This window comes from Cygnus atratus, chromosome 7 (genome assembly GCF_013377495.2).
Source record: "Cygnus atratus isolate AKBS03 ecotype Queensland, Australia chromosome 7, CAtr_DNAZoo_HiC_assembly, whole genome shotgun sequence".
Taxonomy (NCBI): Eukaryota; Metazoa; Chordata; class Aves; order Anseriformes; family Anatidae; genus Cygnus; species Cygnus atratus.
Genome location: NC_066368.1, coordinates 20,451,809 through 20,468,764, shown reverse-complemented (window position 1 = coordinate 20,468,764; position 16,956 = coordinate 20,451,809). Strand labels below are relative to the sequence as shown.

The window sequence follows — 16,956 nt, the reverse complement described above, 5'->3', positions numbered from 1 at the left end:
ACCCTACATGTCCATTGAGTTTCCTCAGGTCTTCTCCACTCTGCTCCTCCTGTTCTCCTTTGCCTCATTACACCGATTCTTGGTGGAGGTTTTGCAGCCCTCACCGTTCTGATAGATCAGCTTGTGTCACTGGAGTGTCACCTTGATCCCTGCTGTGCCTCAGTGCCATGTCACCTTGATTCCGTAGCAGTATTGCCCTAATGTCTCATTGCCATGTTGCTTGACCCCCGTAACAGTGTCATCACTATCTCCCACTGCCATGGCACCCTGATGCACTGTTATACCTGTTCTGTGTCCCATAGCCATGTCGCCAAAAGTCCTCTAAAACCCACTTGCCTGCACATTGCCAGCTATTCCTATCCCTTTTGCGTTTTATTTTGTCATCCACCATGCCTTAACCTGTGATCCTCGTGGATCCAGGCACCGTGCTCCCTCTGACTCCCGCAGTCCTTATGTCCATGAGAAGATGTGACAGTCACCCCCCTGAATGCAGGCAGACGCAGGGTACAGCTCCTCTAGAGCAAACAAGATTCCAGGAGAGACAGGACCAGCACAGCTAGGGAGCAGCCTCTGTGCAGGTGGGCACAGGAGCAGGCAGAAACGCTGGGAGCAGTTGTTGCTGCCTGACTCCTGCTGACACATTGGCTGCAACAACCTCTCCCAGAATGAGTCAAAGAAACAGAAGGAGAAGATCCAACCACAAACTAAGTACCTATAAATAAGCAGTCAGACAAGCACGCATCCATGGCAGTCACACAAATAAACTTAAAGAGAAGCTCTGTGCATAAGTAAAGACTCATAAAATGTAGCCAATAACATTTAAAAACACAAGAATGCAATCTGGGACACAAGGCAATACTAATGCAGGTGCATGTCAATTAGGTGTAATTTCTGAATAAACAAATAACTTACAAAAATGTACATATGCTACCTAAGTGAAAACCTGGAACTCAGTGGAATTTCCTTAAATTCACATATACAAACTTATATCATGTAAACAAATACAAACTATTTACATAAATGAACAACCTTCACACAGGCAAGGACAACCGATATATGTATATAGAACATACACACAAATATATAACCCCAACACAAATGCCCATCTGTATGAACTATATACAGAGGTGCACAGCACTAACAGGATACGTATGGATATCTAGCAACCACAGAGATACAGTGACACCCCAAGTATGTAACAACACATACACACAGAATGTACATACAAATATACAGCACTCACATGTATCTTAAAATGTGAATATAAGTACCTGGCGTTCATAGAAATACGTAGCACTGATTCTGAGCCATACGTGCCCAGACATCCGTATGCATCCTCCTACGAGGCAGTATTGTACACAGCTTAACGTACACATTTTCCAGGTCTCTGTGGGCATGCACAAAAATACGGGTCCAACCTGCCACTCACCCCAGCACATAGACATAGATAAGAGGAGATCCTAACCCAGTAATCCTACCACAGGAACACAAAACCAAGTCGGCGTGCATTCCTAGATACAGAAATACACGGGCAGACGCACGCAGATACAGCTGAAGCCAGACCAGCTAGTCCTCAGGTAGTACCAAACCATGCCAAACTGAGCAGCAGTGTAAGCTTTAGAAGCAGCAATCTGTCCAAACTGCTGCCTGTGATGTAAGCTGTTAACTCTGCCTTACCTGCAGCCCCCCTGAGCCACGCGCTCCCCGAGCTCCCAGGGTGCCTGTGCACACAGACAGACAGACAGACTGCTGTCCCTCTCTGTTATGGACAGACCTCCAGATCCGTGGTGCAGCAGCCTGTATTTCTGGCAGTGCTGTGCTGCTTATGCATTGTCAGCTCTTTAATCCAGTCTCCCCCAGCTCTCCCTTTCCACCCATCCTCTCCCTTTGCTGACCGTCCTCCCGCAGTTTAGCAAGGCGCAGGGCGAGTGGCAGGTGCCTGTGCCTCACGTCCCCCTGGGGGTCTCGCCAGCAAAAGACCCTCAGGTGGGTGGCTGCTGAGAATAAACTGCCTCTTCGATTTACATCTTCATCTAGGAAGGAGGGGAGTGTTACCTACTCCTGTGTGTGTAGGCGCAGTGAACCTGGAAGCTCCCCGTGACCACTGCTGTTTGTAGTGGTGCAGTCACCACAAGCTGGTGGCCACTGGGAACTCAGCTGCGCTGCGTGAAGCAGCGCAGTCCCAGGGACGGTAGGAGGGAGATGTATCAGAGTGAGAAACACTCCAGAAACTGCTCTCAGCCCATGTGCACAGCCATAAGCTGCAGGGTGCACACCCCGCAGCTGTGTTTGGTGGTTGGAACATGGGGCTGGCACCTGAGGCAATGTAACTGCATGTGTCTGCGGTGTCATTAAGACTATTGCTGACCTGCAATAAAGCAATCATATAGAATAATGCAAACACATCGGCTGTGGTGGCAGGAAATCACAGCTTGAAACAATGTAGCTGCACCACAGTAATGCTGTTGTGTCACCTGCAGGGGTCCAAACACACTCTGTTGTCTTCAGCAGCAGTATTGGCAGAGCAGAAGTACACCTATTGCGCCCTGAGATGAACGTACACCAGATGTCACGATACAGTCAGGTGGAGTGGCTTGTAAACATGTACAAGTAGCTTACGAAAGCAAATGCCTTTCCATACAGGCTAGTTAAGAGCTAGACCTCTCTGCACTAGTACAACTACACCACAAGTAACGCATAATCATATTGCAGAGGACAACGTAAGCATGCTGTATGTCCTGACACAACCCCGGTGTGTTGTGGAACAACAGGATCGTACTTCATGAGAACACATGATGCTCAGCTCAGCACTGCAGTGACATAGCCCTATTGACTTCACTGTCATGACTAGATGACAGTCTGTTGTCAGTCAGCAAATTACATCAGCTGCAGGAACAACTGCATGAATTGCAATGACAGTACAATGCAGCAACCAGCAGTTACCTCGCTGAAACAACATTGCTGCGTGCGGTGACACAGACATACTGCCTTCCCAGCCACCTCTTTGAAGAGCCTAATGGCCTCGAGTGTAGTGGGGCAGCGTAGCAAGCAGCGATACACCTAATCTCATCATTAGTGTCACAAACCCACAACACGATAACCACAGTCACACCGTCTGCAAAGACACACCAATGGCACTGACAATGACATGGAGGCACCTGAAATGTCACAACCACCGCTCCTAAATGATATAATCATTGCTGCTCTGAACAACACAAATGGGATAATACTTGCACTGACACACTCAGCTGCTGTATATCTGCTTAAAAACTGAGACTGCTGTGAACACATTATAAACCTCTCCTCTCTGCACTACTTTTCATTGGAACAATTAAGTTCAAAATTTTCTTTAAGACATTGTGTCCTGGGGCAATATCTAAACCCCACCTTTCTGGACCGGGACTGCTGCGGCTCTCCCTGCCTCACCCTCCACCCGAAGGAGGCGTTTCTGCCTTCCCAGTAGGAACATAGACATCATGGCCAGGTAGGAAAATCCCCACGCTGATTGCTGTCAAAACCCTGCCCTGCAGTCAGAGCCCTATCATTTGGACTGAGAGAAGAGAAGGCCACCTGTAACAAAAGTAATGCTCCTCAGCAGAGGATGCCGTGATAATAAGAGTCAGGAAATGATGTGTGCAGCACCAAGGTGAAGCATAGCACCGCAGTGACGCTGCCTGTTCTGCAGCTACAGGACCTACAGTGCAAGTGCTCCTCATGCTGGATGCAGTACCTTGCTCTGAACAGCTCAGTGCCGTGGCCTGCAGCCCTATTCTGAGGAGCAGGTGAATCGCCTGCATCGATACACCTGAACTCTTTGGAAAACACCACACGACCTGCTGAAATGGTGGTGACCCTCCACTGTCCCCTGCACTGACGCAGCCCTGCCTCACTTACTTCAGCATAAATCACTCTGATCATCAAAGTGACAGGTGAAGAGAGGAAAGGAGGAACTTCTGCCTTCCAAGGTTCGCTCCCCCATCTCCGCTGGGGATTCCTTTACTGCAAACAGCCTGAGTATTATTGCCATTTACAGTAGCAATCACTCCATCCCCTCCTCTCCCACAAACCTACTGTCGATATTAGCACTGATCATACTAACAAGCCTGTGGGTTTTATTACTGCTGATACTAATAATACTGGACACATTACGTCTGCTCCCACCAATAACAGGCTGCAGATATGATCCCTGCTAATGCCGATAATACTGGGGGATATTATCTCTGCCATTGTCAGCACTGCAGATATTATTGCCAGTAATGCTGTCAAATACTACAGATATTGTCAGGGACCAAGATTAATAATGCTGAGATTGTTACAGCACTAGTCTCACTGGAACACGAATCCCAAATGAGAATTTGGGTCTATGGAGGAAGTATGTTTGTGGCCTTATATTGAAGAGGAAGAGCTATCTTCAATCATAGTGGTTTTGTAAAGATCCCTAAAGTTTGATCCAGCTGGAGATGCTACAGTATGCAGGGGACAGTTGGAAACATTGTTCTCATATTATCTAACTGGCTATCTATCTATCCATGTATCTGTCCTCTCCCTTTTTCTCTCTATATAGTGCTCAAGATTACAGTATTGGACTGCTACTGATTTTTTGTTAGTGCCACTGCCACCCCAATTCTCATCCTTTTAGCTATCAATCAGGGAGTTATGGAACAACAGAAATATTTGCATATTATTTTCCCCCTTTATCCTCCTGGACTTCTCATTGCTGCTCCCGAGTCTGACAATGACCCTGCTCGGCTTGTCCTGCCCACACCACGTAGTGCAATATTAGGGTCGTGAGGAGCCAGGGGTTCCAGTTTCCAGCCACAGCTTGGTGCTAAAGCTCTCAGTGGTCTTGGGAAAGGCATAACATGCTGCCAGGCCACTTCTGCCTCTGCAAGATGGTGGATGGAATTGGTGGGGAAGGTCAGAGGGGAATTACAGAAATGCTGGCTGGGCCTGCAGCCTGCAAGGAATGGCACACAGCTAGACAAGCGGTGGTTAACTTGTTTAGCCAAATCATTTGAAAAATCAGAGGAGGCCAGTTCTCTGCTTTGTCTAATCTGGCACTGAGGTCAGGAAACAAAAGAAATACGGGTTCTTAACAGGGCAAGTCCTGACCATGCTTCCTAGGCACTCATCTGAGGAAGACAAATGAGTTTTGGGGAAAGACATGACCTGGCAGTTCTTTGTTTGGACCAGGACACACTCAGATCTACATCCCCGCTAGCTCGCTCTCAATGCCATTGTCTTCCCAGGCCACTCGTTCGGTAGCAGCCAGCACATTTGGTACACCGGGACTTCCCCTCTTCCCTCTAACTCCCTGTGAGGGACACACCTGGCTGTCAGCGTCCATCGCTGAGCCCACCTCATGCATCCGTCTGGTTCCTTCTGTCCAACTCGGGAGTTCTGCTACATCATCTTGACACATAATTATCTCTCCTCTTCTTAATCATCTGCGCTACTGTCTAATGTAGGCACCAGCTGCAGCAAGGAGGACCTGGGGGAGGGGGCGTGCTCAGATTGAAGCTCCTCTGTCTTTCTCCCACCCTGTTCCCCCAGCCATCGCAGAGGTTGCTAACAAGGTGTTCAGAGCTGGGGATTCAGGAGCACCTTGGTACTTCCCCTGTTTCTGCTGAACTGCATTCCTCACAAAACGTCATCCTTGCAGAAGAGCTGGCCCAATGGAGCAGAAAGAAAGAGAGCGCAGTGCTGCTGCTTCTGCCTTCTTCAGGGAAGGGCCACCTCCAAAAGGCTGGGAAAGTAAATGTGCATTGAGAGCCCGTAAGGAAGAGCTTTTCAACGCGAGAATGAATCCTACAGTTAAGAAACTGCAACAAGACAGAGCTTAGAAGCTCTGGGAAATACCGAGACGGTATATATATCCAGCACGACCATGAAGGAAATACCTGCACTGGCTTCTGGACTTGCTTTCTTAACTCCTTTCTCAGCTAGGAGCACTTGCAGCCCTCAGAGCTACAGGGGAGGATGCCCAGGAAGGAGTGCAGGTCACTGGCTGTGCAAAACCTCCCCTTGGACCTTCTGGCATTAGGGTCCAGCCCTGCAAAGTGGTTGATGTCTTTCAATGTTTCTTAAAGCCAGTGTGAGCACAGGTTATCAGCTCTTGGGCTGCGGTGTTTAGCAGCTGGCTGAGGTTTCTCTGGGGCAGGAGTGTGACATCTCCCTGAGGCAGATACCTGGGATGGCAGAATGAAGGCTCTTCTGCAAGGCATTTGTAGCTGTGTCATGTAACTGGCACCTAAAACTCTGAGATCCAACACCCCCATGACTGTCTGATACCTTTTTGATTTTTCTAGTAGGTTATGCGGGCTCCTGGCCAACAGCAGGGAGTTGCAGTGTTTCTTGCCCTTCATAAATCAAGTCCAGGATGAATTAAGGACAGAGACAGAGAGTTGTTCTTACTGTCAATATATCATTGTGAAGTGTCACAGGCTTAGATGTCTGTTTGATTGTTTCTGTGTTTAACCATACTGCTCCAAAAAGCTCAGGTTCTGGGGCTGGCAATGATTGCGTGGCTGCATCTAAGTGGGATGATTGTTCCAGGTCTTTGGAAAGAATAACTGCTAAAGCTAGATTGAACTGCTTCATTTCAGAATGAAATACGGACGCATCATGGTGAGAGCTTGTGATCACCAAGCTGGAATGCATGAGGACAGGGGTTCACAGAAACCCCAAATACTGCCAAGAGATTTGCACAACCATTAGAGAAACTTGTCACTCGATTGAAATGTCACCGTTTCCTCTGTATGTAATGAAGAGAAATGCTGGAGAGGCTTGCAATGTTTGCAGTCTCTTACTTCTGACATTTTTTGACTTTGAGGCATTGACTCAGCCCTTCCATTGCTACACTTTTCTCTTAGCTGGGCCCTACTGCCATCTAGCTGGGAAATGGATCTTCCTCTGGGGCCTGATCCAATTTCCAATGGCATCAGCAAAAATATTCCCATTTGCTTTGATAGGAACTGAACTGGGTCTTTGCTTCCAGCCTCTGGTTTTACTTTGTACGAGGGACAAAGGGGTCACAATGTCTGCCTTTTTCTTGGGACTATTGTTTATTTGGATCCAGAAATTAGAAACGTGAACCTCACCAGCACCAGCGCTGAGAAAATGATTGGCATAACCCCAAAGTGCAGCATCTCTCTCAGGAGAACTCTCTCCTCTTACCATGCATCACAGAGACCCCTGGTATTATATCACCCCACACAGCCTGGGGGCTACAGCATGTGCAGCACAGCAAGCCACCATTACTGCTAAGAGGTCCCCCATGCAACAGGCAGCAGTGGAAAACAATATCCTGAAGGCAGGGCTGAACCGAACAAACTGCTCAGGCACTACTCTTAGAAAGTTCACCTCCCGGTTCTCAGTTTTTGAATGCATCAAATTAAAAGAGCAAGACAAAATTTTACAAAGCCACCATCAATGCACCAAGACCTCACCCACCCATCCTGACTCTGTCTATTTGGACCCGAGGCTCCAGCTTTTGGCTCATTTTGGGATTCACTTTGCCCTGAGTCCTTCCCAGCAGGTAGGAAAAAGAAGGAGACAGCTTAATCCTAGTCACTTAGAGCCCTACTGAAAGGCTTGGATAACAGCCTTAGGGCCACAGCACTCAGAAAAGCTCCTGCTCTGCTCTCCGATGGTTGTGAGCATGGCAGTTTTGCTGTGGTGGATGCTACCCATTGGAAACTGGGCCCTTATGATCACCACAACTGGTGTAGCTCATGGCTCACCACCAGGACAGGAGCTTGTTTGCAAGAGGAATGAGAAATGCTCCCAAATTGCTGGTGCTTCTCCGAGATGGCATTTTGTTTGAAAATGAGGGAGTCGGGGAAACCTTGTTTACCCACAGTTCAAAGTCTGGGCACCTGCTGGCACCAGGGGAGCTCAGTTCCAGCCGTTTCCAGCAGTGAATGAACTTGGGATCAGCTCCAGCAATGGAGACGGCTCTCTGCCTGCCGAGCAGATGTCCGGAGACATGGCCTGTCATGAAAAGGCCTCGGAAGAAGAGCAGTCCAAGCCAGCAGGGCAGTGGCGGGGAACTGGTCTCTGTTGCTAAAACTGATCTAGCCCCTGGAGCAGCTGCAAACCTTGGCCTGAAATTGGAGCCTGTACATGGGGACAAAGAACATAAAAGGGAGGGTGAGCTTCTGCCCTCCCCCTACCTTCATCACGTTTCCTCTTCTCGCCATTCGACCGAGGAATCCCCAGGATCCCGTTAATGGAGTAAGAGCCCACTGGATCATTGGAGGCACTGGAGACGGGAGGGGATGCTGTGCTGGGCACTGGACAAAAGGAAAAGGGAAAAAGGGCCATGAGGAGAGCAGCCAGCACTCAGGGATCCCCCAGCTGAAAGCTACACATGCCACCAGTCTCACAGGAACGCCTGGGCGCTAAGCCGACTCCCAGTCCCTCACACTGCAGGACTCGCACTAATACTGCCCTGCCAACGTTGCTGCATCCCAGCTTTTCCAGCCTGTACCATAGCTCCACAGCCTTCCAGTACAGGGCCCGTAATAACAAGCAAGCGCACTCCAGCAAGAAGTTAAGCCTCGTTGTTACATCCACCTTCAGAGCAGGCTTTGCAGTGCCTGCCATGTAACTGCCCGCAGTGCTGCACAGGCCACATCCCCTGGTGACGTCCCAGGCTACCCATGTTCTGCCAGATGGTTTCCTCCCAGCATTTCTCCACCCTGCGTGCACGTACTCTGTCTTAGCCAGACCAGCCTCTTAGGTGTCCACACAAAACACTCAATGAAAAATCAACTTCTCTTAGTATAGGTTAGAAGCTTGTCAGCGTTGGGCCAATAAATCCAGTTCCCTACTAGACGAAGCCATGAGTTGGTGATACGTACTCCAATCCAGATTAATAAAAGCCTTGTGTCTTTCTTTTGCACCGACCAATGTAAACTGGCAGACTTCTCCTGCCACTCAGGGCTGCCCAGGACTGCTCTTGACTTTCAGTGTATCAGAAATGACAAGTCACCCAGATTGGAAATGATCACTTCCTGATAATTAGGGCTTTAGAGTATAAACCAAATAGAGTCATGCATCGAATAAGCAAGTCCGTTATGTCCCAACATACCCCAGTAATTAGGAGAATACCCCAGTTCCCTTATAGGCCACTACTCATCATTCAGCTCATAAAGCACTGATCTGAAGCAGTCAGCACATCCAACAGAAGCTTTCCAGGATGGAAAGAACCTGCCAACGCTATTCAATGTAGACCCACACTTCCCAGTATACCCCAGAGCAATGAGAGACTCCAGCAGCAGCACTCGCAGTCCCTAACCCGGCTCAGCCAGTGCATTCCCTAGACATTGCGCTACTTCTCCAAGAAGGAAGAATATCTGCCAACTCCATCTGGTGTGGTCACTGCTTCCCGGGCCAGTGAGCAAGTCCAGATTAAAAGGGCATCCAGAAATGCTCTTCCATCCTGGGCCATTAATTCCGTTGTGTTCCTGAACACAGTTCATGTACAGGAGTGTATCTGCCAGCTCTGTCCCGTATAGGCCAGCACTTTCCAGTAAATCCTTGTTTAGCAGCTGATTCTCAGTAACCGACAGTATCTCAGGCAGTTCCTTAGGCCCTAGACAAGCCATAATATCCCAGAATACTGCATATTTTCTCCTGCTCTGAATTGTTACTGGGTAACGCGATGCTAGCAACAGCAGACATATGCACCATGCAGCCCACAGAGACATCGGTGAAAAACAGCTCATCACACACCTAGCACAGGACCTTTAAACACAACAGACTAGTAGGCATTTGGTAGCTTTATTACAGCCTCCATCTTCTGCTCACCTCGATAAACCCATTTCCTCTAGCAGAAAATGCATTTTCTCAGTGAAATACACCCATGGGATACCTGACTGCAGAGCTAGAACAATGAAGGGCTCAGTTGTGAGGTGTCGGGAATATCGTACCCTGGTCTATGTAGTGCTATCTAAGAAATGGACCGGTTCCAGCAAAGGGAGAGCAGAGAAACAGGGAGAGGGGAGAAAAGCAAGTCAGAGAAAGAAAGAGACAAAAAGTGAAGGCCGTAGCTTAGGTAGGGTAGCAGTAAATACTTCTCTCTAGGGAGGCGAAGGAGAGAGCGTGAAAGTGAAATGGATGTAGAGGCAGGATCGCTTTGGGCAAATTCCTTTGGGCAAACTCTCTGCAATGCAGCTAGGGCAGCAGAGAACAGGAACCTCTGATTTCTGTTGATGTTTCTTTCACTCCACCTCCCTTCTCCCTAGCATCTGCTCGTCAGCCTTTGTTCCCTCAGCTGAGCATATTCTCATCTCCACTTGTCCTGCCACCACCCCTCGCCTCGTGCCAGTCTCCTTACCGATAGTATGTCCTGGTGCAGTCACACCTGTCCCGCTCCCATCTGGTGTTGGGTGAAAAGGTTGCTGAACTTTGGTTCTGATAATCCTGGAAAAAGAGCAAAACATGTTCAGAACTCAACTCTTCATGCAACTTCTCAGTGCCTGAGATCCCAGCTGTCAGGACCTGAAGATCCCACCTGACAACCGGGTGCAGCAGAATGGCCTCTTATCTCTTTTTATGGTTGTGACTCTACTGCTTTAACAGTCTCATTCCCAGAGAATTGTCCTTTCCGTACTCTGCAATCTTCTTCCCAAACCTGCATAGCCATGGTGCTCAGTGAGCAAGCTGGGATCCAGCCTCTCCTATGAGTTAGCAATTGCATTATCATTTATGATCTGATCTGCCAGCGTGGTCATAAGGCAGCCTTTGCAGTTAGTAGAGCCACTGCTGAATTAACAAACCGTGTAGATTTCATTTTGTTGTGTACTTCAAAAATACCTTTCTGGCATAGAACTGAGGGATTTGAACTGATGGAAAGCTTTCCCAAAGCCCTTGCCCTTTATAAAGGAGAGCAGAAGGCATCTGTGGGGAGTGGTGATGGGATATAGGTCACGAGGAAAAAGAAGCTCCAGACAGCACGGATGTTTATCAGGTAGTGCATGAACACAGCTTGGGAACCCAAAAAGATCTCTTGGTGAATGCCACAGAGCTCATAATGCAGCTCAGAATGAACACAAACTGAACTGCAGTTGTTGGTGCTCCATTTCGTGTTACATGAAATCTTTCACCTTTAGGTCACCGGTTTAAATCCAGCTGAGGTCCATGGTGAAAGAAAATCACTAGCACCTAATACTTGGCTGAGGGGGCCCTGCCTGCTGGCAGATGCTGGGTGACTGTGACTCAAGAACAACTGTCTCACCAAGGTACTCAGCAAATAAGCCATGACCTGTGAAGGCTTTGGAGACCAAATTCCTTTCCCAGCTTAAAATGAGCCTCTCCAATTAGGATGAAGGCTGCGGATGCTCTTTAGGCTTAGTTTCTGGAACTGTCAGCCCTGCATTGTGTTAGCTTTAACCTCTCCCCAAAAATCTCTCCAAAAAGTGTAAGCAAATAATGTATTCTCCCTGCTCACTCAAGCACTTCTTTTAAAAATTCATTCTAAAGAAAGAGTTGGCAACACTTCAAAGAGCAAATGTACAGCTGGTGGGCAGTATGGCATGGAGAAAGGTAGGCAGAGACTTTGAGAGGATATTTTTGAAAAAGCTCCACAGAGTGAAGCCTTTGTAGGAGAAGAAAGGTATTTCAGAGCATAACATCTCAGCTTGTTAGGAAGCTCAGATAGATGGTGAAACCTGGGCAGTTACTGGAGTGGCAGAGGATGCCTGGGACTTAGCTGAGACAGGTAGTGTCGAGGTTCTGGCTGGGGATGGAGATCCATCCAGATCCTCACCCCATATAGCTCAGTGGTGCCTAGCCCATAGCTGCTGAGGACCCGGACAGAAGGGGTCTGAGGGCCTCTGGGCCAAGGGGCCAGATTCTGACACCATGCTGGTTTGCACTAGCTGAGGAGCTGATCTGAGAAGTCTGTGCTAGGGCAAATAACACAACTTTTTTCTTCTTTTCTACTTTTTCTTTTTTCTTTTCTTTCCTCTCACATTCCTCCTAAAGCCCCCTGAAGTGCCACTCTGGTTGTGTGAGTTTATTGATTTCCCCCAGCCCAGAGAAACAGAAAGAGGGGATGGGGTGCAGGCAAAGGGATGGAAATAGAAAGCTATAAATTATTTGTGACAGGAAAGCAATAGTGCCAGAGTGCTGAGCACAAGTCCCGTGTCACTATTAGATTCCTTTTAGCCTGATGACACTGTAAAAGAGGTTAAGTGTCTGATGGAATCGTACACCTTGGGGGCAGGGGCAGTCCAGGAGCAGAACAAGCCACAGAGAGCGGGTATATCAATTCTCCAGGCCAATAATATTCCCCTCATTGATCGCAACACAAAGTTCAAAAATCTCATTATAGCCAGGCAGACCTGGAACTTTTTAAAAATCAATAGAGTGATATAATGTATGTATACTTTGTATAAATGTATCTATCCATCCATCCATCCATCCATCTCTCCCAAATCTGCCTGAGGGTGTCTAAGTTAACGTACACATCATACTATGTGATGTTCTATTGTAGTGCAGCATAGTGAATGGATTAGAAGATTTCCCCTGCAGCCTCAGCTGACATATTATAAAATGTCCTATTAGCACTGCGATGACATCAGACAGGCCCATTCATACTGAGATATGACATCAGATTTGCCATTCATAACGGGAGGTAGCATCAGGCAGTTCAGCTTCTATGGAGGGATCCATAGGGTGAGCCTCATTGAGACGGGCAGTGAGGCTGTGCTGAATCATGCCACATGGGAACTACAAAGTTTCCAAAAGACATTTAGAGTAAAAACAGCCTGGGAAACCATGGTGGTATAAAATTCCTGTCCATAATGCTTCGAAAACCCAGGCAGGGATGAAGAGGAAGCTTCAGTTTCCTTCCCCATTCAGTTCTTGGGCTCTCAGCTGAGAATGCCAGTTAGTGCCCATTGAGGCTATGTGTACTGAGATGTGTCCAATAGGAGCTGAAGTGAGACTCACCAGCTCGTTTCACCAAGTAGCCGACAGCTGGTAATGATTTTCGGTCACTACCAACCAGGGCCAGCTGCAGCAAGTCACCCGAGGTGAAAGGCTCTGCTGGAAACATTCCCCTCTTAAGAATAAAACTGGTTTTGTGTCAAGAGAAAGTGTCTGGGAGCAGTGAGCAAAGGGGGAGTGTTCCTGGTTTTGCAGCCTCCAATGGCTTGGTTCAACCCAGGCACTGAATGGCTGAACCTAACGAAGTCTGGGGTAGAAGATATTTCCTATGGCTAAAAGAAGAGGCAGGTCATGAAGAGGCTTTCCACAGCAGCGCTCCTTTGCCACGCAGTCATGACCTAACTCTGGTATTGTAAGGAAAGAAGAGAATTTTCAGACCCTAACTTGAAGTACAGGATACGGCAGTGCATCACCCTGGGTCACTTCATTTAGGGACAGTGATAGACAGCAGCGTCCCCAGGAACTGCTGCTGTCACTTTGACAGGCTTCGAGTGGGTCTTGTATGTGAGACCACCTAATGAAGCAGCAGATGAAAGATGAACAAAGCTGACCTGATCCTGTAGCAACAGATGCAGCATAATAATGCGGTCTTTAAACTTCCGGATGGCTGAAAGCTCACCCTTACTGAAGGCTGAAACATGCACTAAGCCAGCACTGCTGCCCCAAACCTAGGAATACTGCATTACTGCTCTGTAAGAGGGAGCAAAAGCTTCATCGCCTCTTGCTGCTTTTAATGCCTCATTCTTGCCTCTAGACACTGGAGAAAGACATGCCTTTTTTACTTATTTATTTATTTTTCAGAACACTTCCTCAGCTCAAATCTTGGCATACCAGCCAGCAGTGCTGATTTCTTGAAGTAAATGCCAATGTTTTCGAAGGTATTTCTTTTCTCCAAAAGAAATTGTCACTTTGGACTAATTTCATCCCTGCTCTAATTCCATCACAGTCAGTGACTCCAATAACAGCATTTGTGTTTAATTAGGGGCATAAACTGGTACTTATTGTAGATTCCCATTTTTCATTTTCCAGTGGGAGATTTTTGCACAAGTTGTCTATTTTGAGTTTCGGAGAATACACACAGCTTTAATGCAGAACCTTCTGAAGTTTCAGCAACAGGACATTTATAGATCTTTGATGGCAGTAAAGCAACCGAACTTCATTTCACAATCTGAATTTAATACGTGATATTATCTTAAGTAATGGCATGTAATGTCATTACAGTACATAGTATCATACCGTGAATTATAAATCCATTCCTGGATTTCATGAGTTACTATGGTTGGCTGGTAGTAACTCTTTCTAGAGTTAATACTTCAGACAGCTCCATCTGAAACCAACTGCCTGTTTCCAAACGAGCTGACTTCCTTAAACGTTCTGTATTAGATTGGGAATCTCCAGTGTTTGATTTCTGTTTTCTTATTTGGGGCAGTTTTAATGCAATTCCTTTTGCTGATTCTGAATGCAGATGGACAGACAAAAGTCAACTCCTGTAATATGACAACTGTAACAAGCTCGAATCAAATTTGGTCAAGGATGTAGAAAAAAATATTAAAAGATAAAATTAGCTGAGATATAATCCTTTCTGAGAAGCCCAACTTTCTCTCCTTGTAAACAAGCAAGAGAAAAAATCTCTCCTAAATCTGTCCAGGAATTATTTGCTAAAAGAATGACAGATCATAAGAAACATCCCTCGCTTCTCTGACATTTCTATCCAGGCTGTCTTGTAGACTGACATACTCTGTGGTTACTCTGCTCTTACTGGAAGAGTCTTTAGACAGCATTGCAAAGGCAAAACTCAAACTAGGGCAGATCAGAGGGAGTTGAGATAGGTCTGAGCCATCTGGAGGTCCCGATCTACCAGTTCTTTTAATCCTGGAAGGACCAAATGAAGTGCACTAAGGAAGAGCGCTTTGTCCTGCTGCGTGTCCTGGTGTCCTCTCTTTGATGACATTCCTCTGTCGTGGATTATTTCTCAGAGTGGAAGGGCACACTCTGTGGAGCACCGAACTCCTCGTAATTGTTCTGGAGTATCCATACTTTAAATGCTCCATATTAGAAGCACATTACAAGACCCCAGGGTGTGCATTACTGGGCAATTAAAGCAGCTCTTGGAAGGCTAACGCTGCTAAGCTTCAGCCTTGCTCTCTGCAGTGTGTCCAAGGGCGGCTGCGATGGCCAAGGAGCAGGCGCCCCGCAGTGCCTCACTGCTTCATTATCATGGCCAGGCCTGCGGCGCAGAGCCCCTGCGGCCTGCGGGGCCTTGGTGCAGGGCTGGTGGCACAGCCGGGCCTCCTCTGCCTCACAGCCCTTCCAACAAAGGGCTAGGGAGCACCCCAGCGATGCTGGCATCAAAGTGTGCCTGGGGAAAAGATGGGAAGAGGCAGCACTGGGTTCCTCAGTGACAGTATCCCGCCTGCGGGTGGGTGCTGTGCAGGCATAAAGAGCCCTGGGCATGGCTTTGGTTCAAACGGGAGATGGTTGTAATGTTTCTGTGCGTGGGTCTAGGTGGGGCTGAATTCACAGCTGAGATAAAAAAAAAATGAGGAAGGAAAGTCCTGCTTGCGTAGACAAAGTTCAGGCTTCATAGTATGGTGAGGAAAAGCAACCAAGGGATTTGGGGGGGTGAAGGAAGGGAAATAAAGTCTGACAGTAGCGGCCTAATCTGACTTAAGGGAAGGGCTTTGGTTCCTTGCATTGTCATGGACCTCTCATCAGGACTTTGGACAAATGGTATTTCTCTCTGTGCTCTGTTTCCTGCCTGAAGTGTGAAGATAGGAGCGCTGCCTTGCCACCTGGGGCACGGTGAGGACAGCTGGAAGGAGGAGTGAAGGGCTCAGACTCAGTAATAACAGAGGCCAAGTAAGTGCTTCAGCGAGCTGTAGCACGGCGTTGGCTTCATTCCCCTGCTTGAAGCAGAAGTGACATGTACCCTGCTGACAGTGGCTGCATGTGAAGGGAAGGGAGGTAGGCAAAGGCAACAGGAGCTGTATTTCAGCTACGCTGACTTCAGTGCTCGCGTTTGAATTTGCAGCAGCAGCTGTAGTTGGGAAGATGAGAGCTGCAGTCACCCCCCAAAAGCTGTAGCGTAATTTCCATTAGGGCTGGGGGGGATGGTAGCTTCTCCTACTGCTCTCAAAATCTACTGCACCACTTGCAGCCCTCAGAACGACAGCTGACATTGGCAGGAGCAGCAGACTCGGCTTCCTTGCTAGCTGGCCTGAGGCTCTGGCACTCTCTGCCAAGAGAGCAGAATGCCTTCAAACCTTGCCATATTCAGGGGCCACGAGCAATATTCACACATTTAAACTCTCTTCTGTCATGAAAATTGCAATTCCTTCTCTCTACCTTTTGGAAGGGAAGAGAGAAGAGTGGTGATCATGTACTATATTGGGATATAAGCACAGGTATGATAGATCAATTAGATTGATTACACGGATAGTCCTAAGAGATGGCTGAATAGGGATAATCCATTTTCCTGAAGCTTCCAGATAGACGGAAGGGAGAAATGGAGATGCCTCGCGTCTCTTGAAACACAATCCCTGCCTTCCTTGAGAAGATTTGGCTCCTTATCTGCTGTTAATCTGTGTAGCTCCATCATCTTCACTGGAGCTACCCTGGCATCATGCCTGAAGAGGAGGGGACATAAGTGCCACTTTGTTCCAGGTGAGCCTGCTCACACCAAAGCACAGGAGAAAACCCAATCCTGCCCTTTTCTCACACTGCAAAGACCATTTCTTGGCTGCACTCTGAGGAGAGACAGAATTCACAGCAGCAGTTTTACTATCTGAAGGGCTTAGAGAGGAGCTAGGATTTTTTTGTTGTTTTAAATCAGTGACCCATGATGACACCATACGGTTTTATTTCATTTAATTTGAGCAGAGCATTAACGTTCAGCTTCTAGCAGATCTCTGCCCATTCCAGTACTGCTGCGCTGCACTGTACAAGTCAAGATGTAAGGAAGAGGGGTGGAAGGGAAGAAAGGTGAGGCCAAAGATGCCT

General features: G+C 47.7%; 1 protein-coding gene across 3 annotated transcripts in view; it reads right to left on the bottom strand.

The window, feature by feature from the left end:
• PAX2 (paired box 2) overlaps nt 1–16,956 on the bottom strand; it is an 80,748-nt gene that overhangs the window by 38,340 nt on the left and 25,452 nt on the right. For 2 of the 3 annotated variants that reach the window (XM_035538704.1, XM_035538711.1), the window contains exons 4-5: nt 10,343–10,428; nt 8,175–8,294 (exon numbers count right to left, since the gene is read on the bottom strand). In XM_035538704.1, the coding sequence (XP_035394597.1) occupies nt 8,175–8,294; nt 10,343–10,428 (206 nt within the window). The remainder of the gene's footprint in view (nt 1–8,174; nt 8,295–10,342; nt 10,429–16,956) is intronic. The other variant, XM_035538693.1, reaches the window with a different exon arrangement.